The sequence below is a fragment of the Phaenicophaeus curvirostris genome, chromosome 3 (genome assembly GCF_032191515.1).
Source record: "Phaenicophaeus curvirostris isolate KB17595 chromosome 3, BPBGC_Pcur_1.0, whole genome shotgun sequence".
NCBI lineage: Eukaryota > Metazoa > Chordata > Aves > Cuculiformes > Cuculidae > Phaenicophaeus > Phaenicophaeus curvirostris.
The window spans coordinates 32,675,987-32,694,227 of record NC_091394.1 but is presented as its reverse complement, the minus strand read 5'-3'; the positions used below and the strand labels follow the sequence as shown (position 1 = coordinate 32,694,227).

The 18,241-nt window shown below is 38.5% G+C and overlaps 1 protein-coding gene across 3 annotated transcripts in view; it reads left to right on the top strand.

Annotated features, from left to right (window-relative positions):
* Nucleotides 1-14,825, top strand: part of LYRM4 (LYR motif containing 4) — a 93,680-nt gene extending 78,855 nt beyond the window's left edge. For all 3 annotated transcript variants that reach the window (XR_011337158.1, XM_069853604.1, XM_069853603.1), the window contains one exon: nt 14,455-14,825. Coding sequence is in view for 2 of the 3 variants with exons in the window: in XM_069853604.1 (XP_069709705.1) it covers nt 14,455-14,611 (157 nt within the window). In the remaining variant the exon portion in view is untranslated. The remainder of the gene's footprint in view (nt 1-14,454) is intronic.
* Nucleotides 14,826-18,241: the final 3,416 nt, after the last annotated feature.

Genomic DNA, 18,241 nt, shown 5'->3' with positions numbered 1-18,241 from the left:
TATGGCCACTGATGGCAACAACATCCTGGAAAAGATGGATATTTGAATTGATCTGGTGCCACAGTGCTTATGTTTTGTTCTCTCTTATGCCATTATTTTCTCTTTGAAATGCTTTGGGCTTTGTAACACTTGTTGTCTACTTCCACAGATGGGATCACTTAGAAAAAAGTGATGATAAGAGGCAGGAACTGTTCCCCTATTCTCCTGGTGCTCCAGTCCAACTTAACTACCTCTGTTTCAGAAAAGGAGGCATTCATTTTTAATATTTCAACACTCTCACTAATGCTTATAGCTTCATAAAGGGATAGAAGAAACATTTTTCTCGTATACTTCTGTGTCTTTAAAAGATACTCATAATTAAAAGAAGGGGATTTCCACATACAAAAACCTCTTCAAGTCAGCATGAAGGTTTTGAACATATTAAATTTGCAAAAATATTTGAGCTATTATTTTCATTTGTGGACAACATTTTGGTTGCTTGTTTGTTTCTTAATCCAGCTACTAGCCTATCAGGCAATGGAGACCTGAAGCTGTAATTCAGTATCAGGAAAATTAGACACCTTTAATTTGCTCTAGCAGGAGTGATGTGAAAAAAATATGAATATATTAAGCTGGTTGCTTAAAAGTACACTATTGAATTTAACTAAGAGTCCTTAAGGTAGGCAGATTCATTTCACTATCTTGGAAATTTTTTGCTATGATACAAGGATTGTTAGAAATTCCTGACAAAATGAATACCGCAGTAAAACCAGACCTTTTCTTAAAGGCTGATGTCATGAGGAGCATTGATATATATATATAAGCTTCATAGAATACCTGAGACTGGAAGTGGCCTCCGGGGGTCTCTGGTCCAACCCTCTGCTCAGAGCTGGTTAAGGTAAAGCCTGTTTATCTATAGTGTGCTGATAAAAGTATTGATAATTGCAACTCTAAATTAAGTTTAAATAAGTTTGCCTCTGTATGGAATATAATTCTTAACGTAAATGGCTGTGTTTTTCTATACACTGAGTTCTGCAAAATGGTTTCATGTTTTTGTGGTTTTAGCAATGCAGAGGACTGCTGTGTTGTGCAAGAAACTGGTGTGTGCTACAGTCTTCTCATCCCTAGCTGTGAGGGCATATCAGCAGTTTAATTGAAAAAACAATGGGAGTATTCATAAAACACTCCAGAAATTTATTGTTAAGGTATAGTATCTATTCTGCAGTAGTTTCTGTAAAGCAGGAAATAGTATCATCTGCATTGGTTGTAAGATCTTGTATATGAATACGTTTTAGGAAATATTTTTTCAACTAAACATATCTTTTCTAGTCTCCCCTTGATGGCCGTGGCTCATGGGACATTAGTCATGAAATAGGGATGAGCTTTTCAAGTCTGGGTTTGTTAATCTGGCATACAGAGCTAACTGGGTTTGGGAACCAGAGCAGAGAAGATTTGTTTCAGGGTTAGTGTGACAGTACAACTACATCGTGTGGTTTTGTTTGTTCAGTTGTGCATGTGTAGCATTGAGCAGGCGCAAAAATACTGCATTGGTTAAGCAGTAGGTGGTTAAAGATAGTAGTTAGGCTTGTTTTTTTTTAAGTGGGATTTTCTGGAATGTCTTTTGAAGTGCCACAATGCCATCTACTGGCTCACTTTCCTTTGTTATTTCCCAAACAGGGATTTCTTTTGTATACAGGCTGATATGTAAAGTTTATACAGTATTTTTAAATACCAAAATAAACAAGCTGGCATCGAAGGAGCAAGGTATTTTGGGATGCATATGTTAAAAGATCACGTCTGATCTCTTGCCAGTTAATCTTGCACTCCTTTTGTTAAAATTAACTCTGGGATGATTAGTACTGAAAAGTGATGGGGGAATCTCTGCTTTCCATTTATCTCCCTCATAGTAGCTTTTGTGGAAGTTGCTTCACTGTTTTCTGTCTATAGTCAGTCGGTTTCCATTATATTTCAGTGGTTTTTATGCAGATAAGTCTAAAGAAAACTAAGAACTATATAAGCTCTCAAGCCACAAAAATGGGAAAGTGTTGTATGAGAAATTATTTCTGACAGAATTCTTTATTGGCAAATTCCTAGATTCAATATGTTCCCCTTAATTGGCTCTTTTTTTCCCCAAAAGTGTGTATAAACATTCTTTTCAAGATCCATCAACAGCCTTTCAAGGACCAACATTCCATAGGCTTTCTAACAACTGTTACGGAGAGGCATGTACTAGAAAATGTAATTCTCTGTATCAGGCAGCTTATATCATAAATGAGCAGTGGGAATTTACATGAAGTTTTGATCAGTTCTTGTTTTTAATCAGTCTGCCTAATATTATCTATTGGAGTAACCTCCTGTCTTCCACTTGCTGCTGAAAGAAATGAATGGACAAATACAAAAATAATTTCAAAAAAACCCCAGGAACTGAAGATACGGGTAAACACACAGTTTGACTGCCTGCTTTTTTTTTGCTTTTTTTTTTTTTGAGATATCTGGAGAGTTTCCTCATTACTTGGTTAATTTCTTTGTCTTCATAAAATATTTCTTCAGTTTTAATTTGTTTTTCCCCTCTGTGTTCAGTTTTTCCCAACAGAAAATTTTCATGATCCTGCCTTTCTTCAGTTAGGAGAAGGGAAACACTGGTAATGGCTTGTAACAAATTGGGTTAGTTTTTAAATAGATTTGTAACTGGCTCCAGTACAGCTCCAGAATCATTATTCAAAACAAAACAGCTAGAAGAAAAATCCTGCTGTTTTCTAAACAGCATATTAAGCACAAACATTTGTGCCCTTCCTGGCCTTTTGCCCTTTATCTCACTGACATTCAGAAGGTCAAGTGGATCTTGCAAGCCCAGTTTTTATCTGGTAGGAGCTATGTCTTGCTAACAGCTGCAGAGCATTTTCATGTCCATGTGTGTGCTGCTGGAAGAGCCCAAGTATTTTTGGCTGACTCGTATAGAAAGAAAGGTGTTTGTGTGTTAAAGTTGGTGCTTGTCTGTGTCAGTGGGTTGTTACACTGCAGCTGATGTGCTGTACAGTGGGAGCAGTGAAGCTGAAATGATTGTACTTGGCAACCGTGTTGGGTTTTGTCATATAAACGATCCATGTCAGAGGTTGCAGTGGGGAGCAGGTCTCATTAGCAGCTCCGGCTTCCCATTTCTTGCTAAATAAGCCACCCACAAGCCATACGGTAGCTCTGATGAGGTGAAAGCCCTTTGTGGCGCTCCCCACTCTGTGCTGTTTAGTTTTGGCCAGTGTTTTGAGTGAGGAATGCCCTACTCTATCCAGTACAGAGGAACAGAGGTTGCTCCCTGCCTATATTTGGAATAAGTACTAACCTGTCACTCGTAATTGTTATCTGTGCTGGGAAATACCCAGGCAAGCCTCCATTTAGTGTGACATTAAATAGGGGAGAATTGGCAAAGCCAGAAGAGCATCGGGATTGTTTCATACCAAATCTTCTGTTACAATCTATTTTTTTTTCTTCTGCAAACTATCCTGTGCTATTACAAAGGAGGAGCTAATTAAGCCAGTTGATGAAAGTGCTTTGCCACCCACACTACTTGAAAAGAAATCTTTGCACAGAATTAGCTCTTACCAGCTGTGTTAAACCCAGTAATTTATCTTTGCCAAAAAAAAAAGAAAAAAAAAGTGCTGCTATAGTTTATTCCAATTAAACAAGTTAATGTAAGGTATACCCTATATCTACACAACCACAGCTATCTCCTGCTCAGAAGCTGGAGGATTTGCAAATAATTATTTTCACCCTTGTTAATTCATCTTACTGTTTGTAAAAAAAGGGCTGGGCTTTGGAGCACTGGGAAATTAGCTCATTTGTGCATGGAACTGGCTGAGCACAAGCTCACTAGCTGGAGAGCAATTTGATGGCAGAACACTGGCCTAAACGGGGGCATGTTTGAGCTTGAGGGCTTGGATTTGGGTCAATGCAGTGCTGCAAGCTGTTTGCTTTCATGTAGGAAGGCAGTGGTAGCAATTCCTGCCCCAGGGGAGAGGCTGTAGGAGGACCGAAGTCCACCTGCCTTCACTTGGAACATTGTCAAGAGGGACAGAGTGGTTCATTGGGTTTGTGGTTACGGTTCCATGGAGGCTCCTTCATAAAGTAGATCAATGTTGTGTTTTGACTGAGGTGTTGGTTTGGAAACTTAGCTGAGCCACAGAATTGACCACAGAGTGTCTGTGGTACAATACATGGCAAGTGGTAACTTCACAGTCACAAACCTTGACTAAAATTCAACAAATCCATCCTCAGTCCTAAAATATCAGTGTCCTTTCTTCTCATCTGCTTCCTACTCAGGTTTTTTGAAGACACAATGCTTTTTCCAGCTTCAGTTCCAAATGCTGGAGCCTTTGATTACCAAGAGCAAGGGACTACCTCTGTTCCCCTGAGGGTATGAGAACAAGGATGTTGTGTGTTTTGTACAGCTTTCACTAGAAGTCTTCCAAAAGATGGGTAGGGGAGAAAAAGTTCTTTGAAGCTTGGGTCACTTTCAGGTGTGGGATTTGGAGATACTAAACAGAGAATGATGGCTGAGGAAGAAAAAACAAATCCTTGGATATCCTCCATCAGAGACAGTCAGATAAACAAGGAAATCATCTTTGTGATTCTGTCAGGAACAGATGACTGTAGTTTAGTAATCTGTTAGAATTTTGCCAAAAAAGGAAGTCTTATTAATGCAGAAAAATAAAAACTCATATTCCTTTCCTCAGCTAAACACTGCAACAGAGACTTGATGTGTAAGTAGCTACGTAGATGAGGTGCTTCTTTCCGGGTGCTGATAAAGGTTGAGTCAGAAACATCCAATACAAAATTTATCTTTGGAAACAGAGATATGTTTTCTAAAGATAAATTCAGGTAGTTATTTATGCTTCTAGGTTTAAGTTTGTAATTTGAATGTGCACAGCCTGTAATCATGTCTGAGGACTGTGTAAGGTAACATCAGTGCAGAAGTGACATGTTAAACCTTAAACTAAGTTGTTTCTCATATAAAATTAAGTTTAATCTTTGGGTTTAGCCCTCTTGAAGGATAGGAAAAAAAGTAGTTTCTCTGTGTCTTATGTTGTGGAAAAGTGTATATGTTACAGGATTGATTATTTTTTTTTCCTCCAGAATGCTGAAAGGCCTTGTTTTTTTAAAATGGTATTAAAGCACCTGGCAGTTTTACGAAATGCAGTGTACCTGGTGCCAGCACAAGGAATTGCAGTGAAGTCTTGATGCAGATATATCACCAACAAATAATTAAAACTGTAGCTAGTGTACATTCATGTAAAAATTCCACAGCTCACTGTCTTTCACATCTCAAAACATAGTATCAGTAGCAGATTAAGATGCCTTTTCAAAATATTCTTGTGTCTCAAAGGCCATTAACAAAACAGAAAAATTAAACTGCTAGGTTAAATAGTATTACAGTTCTGAGTCACCTGAGCTTTTCCCCTTTGTGTTGGTGTATTGGATAAGATTCAGAATAAGTAAAATAACAAATCCAAGTTTATTTAGTTAAATACTGTATTGTAATCTAAGATATTCCAAGATCAGAGCTCTAATAATAATTACACCTCTCTGTACTTCTGCAACCTGTGTATACTTCCTGTAAAATATTGGCCAGGATTCTGCAAGTAGCAATGTCCCCTCAGCTCCCACGGGAAATTCCACAAGCATAAATAAATGTTGTGTAGTTGTTTACTGTATGTCTCATGGAGTTATTATTGCAAATGTGCATGCAGTTATATGCTTTGGTACTGCAGATACTGTGAAAGCTTGTTTATAAAAACCCAAGTGAAAGTGTAGCAAATGCACATGGGTGACTGTTGTGCCATATAAAATACTACAGGTATGAACTTTCAATGGAAGCCAGCGCCAGCTCAGCTGGGATCAGAATAGCTGCTGGCTTCAAAGGCAGCAGGTGACCAAGGTTTTCAATGCTACCAAGCCAAACACATTTTCTAGAGCAATCTACATTGCCTTGTGCTACTGCACTGACAGCATTCATTGAAGAATCATTGACTTTGAGTGTTCTCACCATGCTGGGCTTGCACACCCCTGAACTGTTGATCTGGGTGAGCTCAGACATCTTCTCTGGCATGTTTTTTATACACAGACTCTCAGATATGTTTTCCCAGAGTTAGAGTCAGCCTGTATTGCTTTCCAGTCCTCCGTACCTGCTGTCTCAAAATGTCTTAGCTCCTGAAGTTCAGCCTTTCCCAATGCACGTACTTTGACGCCTTGCACTTACTTTACATATCATTTACTTAAAAATATACTGAAGTATGCAAGCTTTTCAAGGCTTAGACAATCATCATTTAGGCAGGCAACTCTTAGTTAAAAACCCAGAAGGACAATATGCTATTCCTTGTCTCTAGAACTTTAAGTTCCAGTGGTTTGGGACAAAATCAGAAATTGTGCAGAAATTCTCTAGAACTAGGAGGGAGGATAAGCATAGAAGGTGATGTGCTGTATTAAAAAGGACCAAGAGTGGCACAGGTGGACAAGTAGTCTTCTGAAAGACATTAACCTACTGACATGCCATATGTATCCTTGTGTAACTGTTTTGCAGCTCTTCCCAGCAGCCATGTTCCCCACTTTACATGAGAAGTAAGGCTAAAGTTTGCATTTCTATCACCTAATTTCAAGTACAAATGTTGTAAAAGATAGTCTTTAAATTAGGACTGTTGTCAAGCCTAAAGTGGCAGCTCATTTTAGTTCTGCAGTAGTTCACAGTAGGAAAGCCTGTTAGTGCTATGACATTATCACACTTGTCAGTAAGCATATTTATTATTTGTTCATACCTGTCTGTAAGGACTACATTTTCTTCAGTGTTCCATTCCAAAAGTCTCTTACAATTAGTGATCCAAGAGGGCACTGAAGAGTGAAATGTTTTCCTTTTATAATGACAATTTAGTCCTTGTCTGTATTGTGGAGTTAGTTTATCTGTGACACTCAAACATTACAGTATATTCCTGGATGTAGTGCAGAATGACTGTTTTGTGGCAGTGGCGCTTGTATTATACTACTGACAAAAGTAAGGCAGGCACTCCCACTGGCTTTGATGAATTCTGCTTAGGTAGTTGCTACAAAACATGGGGTCCTCTGTGAATGGTTTGGGCATTTAAATACCAAATGTCTCAGCATTACTAGAGTACCTGTTATAGCACACTCAGCACAATGTTATCCAGGTCTTTGTCTCTGTATTTTCAAGTATTAATGTTTTATATTCTTTTCCTTACCACACTCAGAATCTTAACTGAGTGATTTTTCTCTTCTGCATGCTATGTTGAGAAAAGATCAGCCTATATTAAGTTTCTTCCTTTACCCATGTGGGACTGACTCTTTAGAAGACCTGCTTCTTCTGTGTTTGCCTTTCTGAAGACTTTGAGCTGCTCTGCAGCAGTAGAGATTTTATATGTAAACGAGAGAGAAAAGGCGAATTGTTGAAATATGTTAGCAGATAACAAGTAGGAAGAGAGGAGAGGTCAGAGCCTGGAGATGGCCAGGATGCTGAAAGCATGCAAAGATCTCACGGAGTCAAAGAGTTATCTCCATACATCTGCTTCTACCTTGGATATCAGAATGGTTTGGGTTGTAAGCGACCACACAGTTCCAATCCGCTCTGCCATGAGCAGGGACACCTCCAATTAGATCAAGTTGCTCAAAGCCTCATCCAACCTGGCCTTGAACACCTCTGAGGATGGGGCGTCCGCGACTTCTCTGAGCAACCTGTTCCAATGCCTCACCACCCTCACAGTACAAAATGTCTTTCTAATATCGAATCTAAATCTCCCTTTTTTCATCTTAAAACCATTACCGCCGGTCCTATCACTGCAGTCTCTGGTGAAGAGCCCTTCCCCAGCTTGTCTGTCGTATCAAACTGGCACCTGGCTGTTTAAACCCAAAATCAGTCGCTGCATACTTTCCTGTGACCCAGTGCCTGTCATCTTTATAAGGATACCTTTGCAGCAGCAGAGGATGCCTCCCCCTCTTTGCAGCTGGTAGCTACCTGTCCCATCTGTTGTTGGGACCTGTGTGCTTTTTAAGATGACATTTTCCTTTTTGTGCATTTCTTTTTTGTCTAGGCCAAGAGGCTTGCAGGAAATGAGAGAAGTGAAAGAGAGTACCTTTACTGAAGGACCACTTGATCTTGTTCACTTGGCTTTCCAGTGTTTTTTTTTCTCTCTTGGGGACCCATACTTGTTACTTCAAGCCACATCAAGCGTGTAGCTCTTTGGAGCAAAGGCCATGTCTGTTGTGCCTGGAGCATGGAGAAGAGAAGGCTCCAGCGACACCTTACAGCAGCCTTCCAGTACCTGTTGGGGGCCTACAAGAAATATGGGGAGGGACTTTTTACAAGGGCGTGGAGTGACAGGATGAGGGGGAATGGCTTTAAAAATTGAAAGGGGAAAGATTTAGATTAGACATTAAGAAGAATTTCTTCGCTATGAGGGTGGTGAGGCACTGGCACAGGTTGCCGAGGAAAGCTGTGAATGCCCCATCCCTGGAGTTGTATCAAGATACAGTGCATATGGTTCTAACAAAATGACATAATTTATCATTATTAAGAGAAATAAATTTCAGAGAAATTCTCATCCATTAGCTGGTTTACTTTACTTCACACCTTCCTACATAGCAAAAGCCAAACAATAGGTAGTTATAAATTAATTTTTCCTTTCTTTTCAAAGTCTTCTTGTAGCAGTGGCTGTAGAAGATGTCTTAGCACAAAAGAACAGAGTAAATAGCATTTGCAAAACACAAGGAAAAGTAGAACATACAATAGTGGAACTTCTCAGCTCCATGCTTCCTTTCCCATTCCTGTGTAAAGAAATGTATCACTGAAAATAAGGGAAGTGTCTCCAAAATCATACAGTTTTTTCGATATTGATTCCAGCTCTGAAGAATAGAAATAGCTGGTGTACTTAGGGAACCAAATGCAGTTTTTCAACATTCTTTCCTAAGCAAAAATAAATAAGGCTGCTGCTATAGCATTTAATACTAACACAAAGATTTGCAAAGCACTGCACAGATATCAATAAGGTCTTGGTTGATTTTGAGTTTTTTTAAACGACTGTGTACTCACGTTTGCAGTAGGATTGCAAATTGTTTCACATCATCCAACAGGAAAGATAGTAGGTAAACAACTTATAACACTGTGTTGTCTCTTAAAGGTAATCATTATTCTTGTACATTTCTGCTCTTGTCAGCATTCAATTAATGTGCATTTTATAATCATGGTGCAAGATTAGCAGCAGTGTATGCGATATGACTGTGGTGTCATTGGGGATTTTTTTTCCTAGTTAAGATTCAGCAGCATCCCTGTGAGATACGCCTGTTGACTCTTCAGGTGCAACAGGACAAACCAGTCTGATTTAAAGTATACATATATATGTGCATGTATGTCTATGGTATGGATATATTAATAAACAGGGTTTTTTCCTTTTTCTCCATAATAAAAAAACCATGAAGGTTCATATATTTATATGTGGTTCCTGGCTGTAATAAGGTAACTTTTTCTTCCCTGCAAGCAAATTTGAGAGAAGACAGCTATGTTTATATAGAGATTGGTTTTTGATGTATTTTTGTAGTGCTATATATATATGTAAGTGTGTTTAATATATAAAACCATCTGTAGTAAATTAACTTCAGTCATCATCTGCATTTCTTTAAGAAAAACGAGAAGTCTTTTTTATTTGTCATGTGATGACTCACTTAGGAAATCAATTTTTAAATAATTGAGAGCTAAAGGAATTGCTGTCCTACAGCATTTTCATATTCCTTTGCTGTGGTGGCACTTTTACATGTTTAGGCCTTGTCTTTACTAATAAGGTAATTCTGCATAGAACAGGAGTGTCTTACCGTGTCCTGTTGGGCCACTCCTGCTTTTGTCTGTTATCGAGAAATAAACAGTGGCATGAAAAATCCCTGGGGTTGCTTTACCTTTGAGGGCAGAAAGTTGTTCTCTAGAGATTAGTTTGGAAACTGTTTAAATCACATGAGGGGAGAGTTCTTAAATAAACACACACTGTTGTTTAATTTTGTTGTTCGCATTACAAATGGAGTGAGGCAGAGAAAGGGAACTCCTCTGTATGACTCATATTGCCTTAGCTTAGAAAGTGATAATAAAAGTTCCATTATGAGAGTCTGTAGTCATATTGCATTGATTTACATAAAAACATACCCTGACTGCAGTTAGGAAGATGATGTTTCTGTGTGGTGAGGAACTCAGTATGGACACATCGCCAGCTGTGCAGGATGCTAAGATTCTTTCAAGGGCTGAGACCTCAATCATTGTCTTCACTTTTCATGTGTTCATCCTGCTAAGAGGTATTACAAATCAGATTTCTTTTCAATTTGACTGTGAGTTTGTTTACTGAAGCTGTGCACATCCTTTTTCAGGTCCACCTGTGTGGGTGTACACGTTGGCTGTACACTGCCTCTTCGTTTTGGACATCACCTTTCCTCAGGTCTGCTGCCTAGCTCTTACCTGAGTAATTTTAGGCCGTTCAGATTGGAATTTGTCAATGAGACCTCACCCAAGCAGACAGCTGGTACATTGGAGATTATCAGTTTTGGCAGAGAGATCATGATGAGTAGTTTGGTGACAGTGAGAAGAAGTATCTTCATCAGGGCCCAGCAGGATTTGTCAGAGCTCACAGGTTATTGACCACACAATTACAATTCTGTAAAGTACGTAGGGGAAAGAGATACGCCTGACCACCTTTGTACAGCAGAGCCAACACAATTAAAGAGGGAAAAATGTGTTAGTTATTAAAGTGGACAGACATTTTGAATATATACGGAGCTGTCAAGGAAAGATGCCATCATACTTCTCAGAGCAGAACCGTACACTCTAAATGACAAGGCAAATTAGTAAAGTTTTTAAAAGCCAGTAACCTTATTTTCAGTCCTAAAGGAATAGGAGAAGTCACTTCTCCCTCAACAATAAGCTGCGAAGTAAAATATTGATATGGATAAGAATCACAAGACATGCCACATACCTTCAAAACCTGAAGATCTTCTAGCAGTATTTTGCCAGCAGTGGCAGTGTGTCTGCAGAATCTGCTCCACTGGCTATGTCAGACAGGAAGGCAGCCCCTAGGATTCAGGCTACCTCCCAGTTCACCACTGTCCTATTACAGTTGCATCTATCACGCGGTTTGGCATGGAACCTACACAGAACCTGCTCACCAACCGCAGGTGTCCCTGAGACATGGGCACTGGCCGCCCATAGACCATTTAAAAGTATAGAGTTCAGAGCTGGCAATTTGACTGGATTTGTTGACTTTTTAGAGTGATGGCGTGTTCTTCTCGTATCTTAAGGAGGTTGGTTTTGGTGTTATTTTTCAATATTTAAGTAATTTAATTTTACTATTTAATTCTTACCACACATCCCCATAACACGCCTCTGAGATTCTGTTATCTGAGGAAAACCTCTCCTACTGACTTCTTTCCCAGTAGCTGTGAAAGATTTAATGAAGTAGCTTATCCCTGTAGTCACTGCTTCCAGCCATGAGCAAGGGAAAGTACTGTTTCCAAGTGAACACACAACTACCTAATAATCAGAGAAGGGTTGGGTTACAGGATGGACCAATCCTTGCTGTTCAGTAATTTCTTTTTCCCCATTTGTTGTCTCTCTTACATCTGCTGATAAATCCCATTCCGAAATCCCAAGCCTTGTCCTAGATTCAGGTGGAAGGCAAGATTAAGCTTTTCAAGTTCTCAAGAAAAAGCTGACTATATTGAATTGTACTAAATCTTTGAACAGGAACAAATTGTCAGGTTTTGAAGGCTGGACTTGTCAGACGTATTTTTAAAGTGCATATTTTTGCAGGCAGAGTTTAAACATCAAGTGGTTCAGTAAGATCTGAAAAGCAGCCTTTATATATCTAATGATTCTCTTTTCCTCATGACAAACTGGTTCTTTATTATGCATTCTTCCCTGCAGAATTTAGTTGCAATGTGTTACTGTACAAAGGTAAATAAAATTCTGGGTAAGAGAGTTGCTGAGCAAATGGGAGAGCCCTTTTCCACAAAAGCTTCCTGTGATTAATGAAAATACCCTGCCACTGACCTCTGCACTGGCTTCCAGCCACCGACCAGAAGGATAAATCACATGTAGTGCGCAAGCTGCGAACACACATGATGAAAAAGGAACACAATAGATAGCCACTTAAGTCTTTAATGTGGGAGAATGATCCACAGCGAGACTTGCTGCTTAAGTGCTTTCTTCAGACTTAGCATAGGAGAGGACACTGTAAGAACACTGGTTTGAGTCAGAGGGTTAATGAGTGTCAGTGTGTGTAAATACTGGTGCAGTCTTTCTGCTGAGGCAGTAGATGTTTATAGATGTGAATTTTTCAGCAGCTATAAACGGAAGGACTATTCGTTTTTTTGTCTGAAGTGCATGGGAAAGGCTTGATCATAATGTGAGAAATTCAAGGCTAACTGTTTAAAAAAATCCTTTATGTTTCAAAGTTCAGCTTGAAAATGTCATGGCATCACTGATGGGAGGGAGGTACCAGAGCAGGCAGGCTGCGGCAGCCCAGCAAAGGCAGACAGCACAGCGCTGGGGGCTTTGCACTCTGAAATGTGTTCATGCCTGTGGTTTACTAAGGAAGCAGCTCGACACACACATTTCTGATTTTATTGCATTCAAGTCAGGAGGTACAGCAGTAGATAATATCACCTCTCAGCACAGGGGCAGCAAACAACAGCTTGTACCTTTCTCCTACAAAGCCATCAGCCCCAGCTGAATATGATTGACTGAGAAGTCACGTACTCAGCCTCATCTATCTCCCCAGTTGGTGGAGAAAAAAAAATGCAATTCAGGTTTCAGCATTTTTGTAATCCCCCTGAGCCTCCCATTAAATTTGCTGTACTGTGTGGGAAAGGATTAAAGATTCTTTGGGCTCCGAAACACAGTATACAAAAATTAAGTACTACAGCATGGTTTGTGGTAAGGCAGCAACTAAAGTGTATAGCTTTTCACATAACCCAGAGCAGCGGATTCTCTTTGATAAGTAATGCTTGTTGACAGCTTAAAATTTCTGTTGGTAACACATGCCACGGTTGTGGACTGGCTTTGTTTTAAATATTCCATGTGCAACATACTTCATAAGTAATTTGAAAAATAAGCAGAGTTGTTCATATGCTGTTACTGACTTAGTTCAGAGTGCCAACAGAAGGAGACTTGCTGGCAAGGAGAACTTCTGTTCCTTTAAGAATGGCTTGTAAATCCTTCCTTATAATAAATATTTTAAGATTAAAATCAATAGGTTACACATTTCAGACAAGCTGTTTATCAGGCTGAAATAGTTCATTTCCTAAATGGCAATATTATTTACATTTTATGCGAGGGCACAGATTAGACAACTTTATTCAAGAGCTGCCAGGACTTTTTCCCCTCAAAAATGGTAAATGAAAAATGCTGAAAAATTTCCTTCTGTAATTTTTTACTACTTTGATAGCCTGACTTGCTGTCAGGTTTGTTTATGCAGTATTAAATTCTATAAAATGTATTGTGCTTAGTGAAATTAAGCATCTAGCCTTTTTTGCCCTAATTCCATAATTAAACCTTTTTTTTGTGAAAAGGACCCAGAGCTACTGTGCACCCAGGCCTTTGGGAAAAAGCAGGGGTGAAAAAGGGCATAATAGATATTAAAAAATAGACTCCAAAATTCATACTTTTAAAATAAAAGTTGTCCACTCCTGCTTCCATTAGCATTACATGAAACTTGTTCCTTCTACATCTCAACGGTTAAGCAAATAGCTGTCTGTGACTATAGGAACTGCGTATCAGAATACAATTTACCAGTGTTAACACAGACAAAAAACTACGAAAGAACAAGGTACATCAAAGCATCGGTGTTGCATTTTTGTCATTTTTCATTTCCTTATTGCACTAAAAAGCACAAATATATGAGGTGTGAAGACCACCTCATGAACAAGAGGTCAATTCCAGTGCGTGTGAAGTCTTACTGCCGAACCAACTGTTTTTCACCATTTGTAAGACAAATTAAATAAGGGTTCCAAAATAAGTGGAAAACAAAACCATACCATGCAATTTCTATCTAGGCTGGCTGTCCAAAAACCATAAGAAATACCTGCCGACTACATCCGTCTTTCTAATTTTTATTATATTTATCTTTTTGTAAAGAATCAGCCTATTCGCTTTTCCTCCATAGTTAATTAATGTTAACTTTTAATATGAGCCTTTGAATAGTTTTCCACAATGGCATTATTTCAAGATTTTATATATGCCAATATTTTATTTATTGGTTGTTTTTCTTAAGGTCTAGGCTGATAACATTAGTTACAAAAAATGCTTATAGAAAGAAAAATGTCATCATGAAAAAGGTTAATATATGGGCTACTCGGTTCTTGGTGTGTTTCTAATCTCTCTGGTGGAGCTGAGATTATAACTTGTTTGTTGTCCAGTTTCAGCTTTCTTATATTTTGGTTTGATTTCAGGTCACTATTGGCCAGCTGTATTCCACACAGAAATTGGTTATTGAGAGTCCAGAAAACACATAGCTGTGAGAAGACGCTCATCCTGAAGCAACACTGGACCATCTTCAGCACCCCACAGTGCCACATACAGATGCATAAACTCACTGTACACGTCTGAGCTTTTCTGTTCAGCAGAAGAAATGCCTGAGAGACTCAGTTTTTGGCAACCAAAGTACTATTTTCTAATGATTCACATGTTCTAAAGTATATTGCTGTGATTTATAATGGCATGTAAGATAGTTTTGAAATCTCTTTGCTTGTATGTTCCATGTGTTGAAATAGTTCATGTCCTGCTTTCACAAAAGAACTTCATTAAACTACCTGTAACCAGAGACTTTATTCTGCTGCTGACCTTTTCTCTCACCAAGCATGAAAGATGTGTTAGATTTAAATCCCCTCACCCAGCTACTAAGACTAAGTTCTTATTGACCCTGTTTCATTTAAAAATATACAGCATCTGGATTAAATTACTAAATACATAGTTCATTGTAAATATTAAAACCAGAGATGAACAGGATTTTCATCTCCTGGACCTTGATGCTTAGGAATATCACAAGCTGCATTGTGTGGTTTCTTTGAAGAGCATCCCTTGACATTTCAGGAAGTGACATAAGAACGTCACTAATTTTCTCTTTAGTTTCCAAGAGCAAATAGCCAGTCTCATCTTCTTTGTAACAATTAACAGATGGGAAAAGCAGAATGTAAGACTTGCATCAACAAGGCCTGGGTTTACGTAAAATATATTTTCACCACCAAATCCTTTTCTACATTTATTGAGGTGAAGCACCACAGCCTTTATGTGAGGTTTCCCTTTTTCACAAAGCTCTTGAATATTCCAGGAGAAAAAGAACCAAACTGTGACAATAACTCAAGTGGTGTAAGTCATAAATTGGTGGCAAGCTTTGCCCAGCAAAAGTGGAACACTCAGCGTAGTGTTTCATTGATTATTATTAAATCTGTAGAATAATCAACACTTTTAAGACAACATGTTAAGAAAAAAGCAAGCAAATATTTTAATCAGGTTGGTTTTGAGTCATTGCTGTGCTTGAGTTTGATTTCTGTTAGAAATTTGAAAAAAAAAAGTTTTATAATGGCAAACAGAAAAAAACTTTTTTTTATTTTTCTTTGGGGGATTGTTGTGGTTTTTTTTAAGAAGAGAAGCAGAAACTCAAAACTGGTTGCATGACACTGTAGCCTTTAAAAACCTCCCCATATTTTTCTTGCTTCCCAAAATTCATCTTTGTTTAGAAATTCTGTTGGTTTGTGTTATTCATGCTGTGTGATAACGTTACTAAAGCAGAGAATAGGAAAAGAGTCTAATTCGGAAATCCCATTCCTCAGTACCATTTGAAGTGTCTCTTTTAATTTTGTATAGTTAGATTGAAATATATAGTAATGCATTCTATTAACAATATAGTGTACAGAATATGCTAAGACTGCAGGTGCAGTCTTATCATATTCTGCAAATGCAGTCTTCCTTCTCACCTTCAAATAGAAGGCAAATATGGTAATAATTCTCATACTAGGTGTATAAGTATTGCAATGTGAATTGCTTTTAGTGAACATGTTATTAAAATGGAATTTAATACATTAGATTCTGTAATTTAAATCTCCACATTCACAACTGTGTAATTAAGTGCACTTAAGTTAATGGTTAAAGTGTAGAGGAAGAAAAGTTCGATTAGTATTTAAGCTTCCAGCACACTAAAAGAAACGTGATGGCATCTTGCACTTTTAGAGGACACAGGCTTGGAAGGGCTGCAAGTTTTACACTCTAAGGAACTTGGCTTCTTAAACAGTGCATGCAAAATCCTTGTTTAGAACAGTGAATTTACTGGAAAAATCACTGCATACCAATTCAAGTTCTCAGAATGTATGCTAGGAAACAAACATCCTTATAAATATTGCAGCAGTAATTTGTGAAGAGTGACTACTCCATCACTAACGTTTTTTACTACTTCTTCACATTGTCGATACATTTTGCATGGTAGATACAACACTACTGCTCTCCTAATTCATGCCATCTGCCCCTACTTTTAAAGTTACCACTCAGATTCTGACAGCTGGTGGTTGGAAAGACTTTAGTATTATGTTGGTATCCACTTGCCCTGTTCCTCCTCTTGGCTAGGCAACGAGACAGCAAACGGGAGAGCTGGCACTGTGGTCCAGCCTCAGAGTTGCTGGCTCTTACAGCTGCACCTTCTGTGCTCAACCAGTTCCGTTTACGTTGCAATACTCATTAAATCTCTCTCTTGGCACAGTGTCAGGAGCTTTGTTGGATTTTGCCAAAGCAGTGTAAACAACAGGAATAGTTAAAACACAAAGGAATGATCCCGTGACTTACGTACAATGTCCACTATTATAAAATGTATATACTTTTTTCTTAGAATAGAAGGGAGCTCAATAAATATCCAAAGCTGCAATGTCTTAGCAAAACAAGCTTGCTTTTGTATTATATCAAAAAATGACTGTTCCCGACCCCAACATTTTAGCAAACTATTAGCCTCAGCAATATGCATCAAATTTTGAATGTTTACCTATACTGAAGTTTGCCATGACTTTTGCAGGATAAACTTGAAAACAGCACTTTGAGAGGAGAATAAGAACAATTTGTTTAATATTGGTAACTGTTTAAAGGGCGGGCATTCCTCTTACGTATTACAACTTCTCAGGAGATTTTACTGCACTTGAAAGCTCAGTTTCAAAATGCCCACATCTATCTGAGATGCGGCTGTCCTGGAGGAAAGCAGCCCAAGAGAGCAGCATGTGAACACTTTGCATACAACGCTGCAACAGGCCAAGAAGGATTTTAACTTACTAGCCACATTTCTAGAAGACTGTTTCTATATAAAACTTCACCAAGTTCCCAGGCATTAAAAGCACTACTTTCACCCTCCAACATCAGCAGGTAGAAGAATAATTTTATGGAGAAGCACAAGTACCTCAACATATAGTTCCCATAATGCAATACAAACGCATCTCTTTGGATACCCAGCAAGGACCGTACGTATGCATAAACAGAGTCATGAAAGAGCTGTGCGCTGTTTTCCTGCGTTTTCCATAATGTTCTACAGTGAAATCCTGGCATTATTCAAGTCAGGAGTGTACCCATCGCTTTGTTCCATGGTTCTTAACACAGGCGTAATTATTTCATACTCTTGGGTATGTTTTTCTCGATGACCTTTACAAAAAAATAAGGAAGGCATGTAGCTCTTTTATTGAGAGTTTACATTCTTACTTTTTCTTTTTTTTCCCATATTTTAGAATATAAAAATAGTGCATGAGCCCTTAACGTGAAAGCAAGAAAAAAAGAGAGAGACACCAATAATTCTTCCAGCGCTGTGTATTTTCTACAGCTGTAAGAGGAGAACATTTGGAACTCTCAAACCTGTTACACAAATGCACCTTCAAAGGTTTCTGCAGCTTACACAGGAAATGACATATCATCAGTGTGTTGCGAGGGATGCTTCTTCTGAACTACTTACCTTCTCTGCTGTTAAGCCTGATAGCTACTGAAGCTTTACAAGAGAGGGAAGTGATGGTAAGTAGTGCATTCAAATTACTCTTCTGTGTTCGCAGTAAGAGAACTATGGAGACCTGTGAAGAATGTACAGGCTTTCTATTGAAAGACTGCACTCCATTAATATTTATACCAGTCTTTGGCAATATGCTAATCCAAGGCAGGTAATTTTCCTTCTCTTAAAAATAATCATGAAAAACAATTAAGGTGATTTAATTACTGCCACAC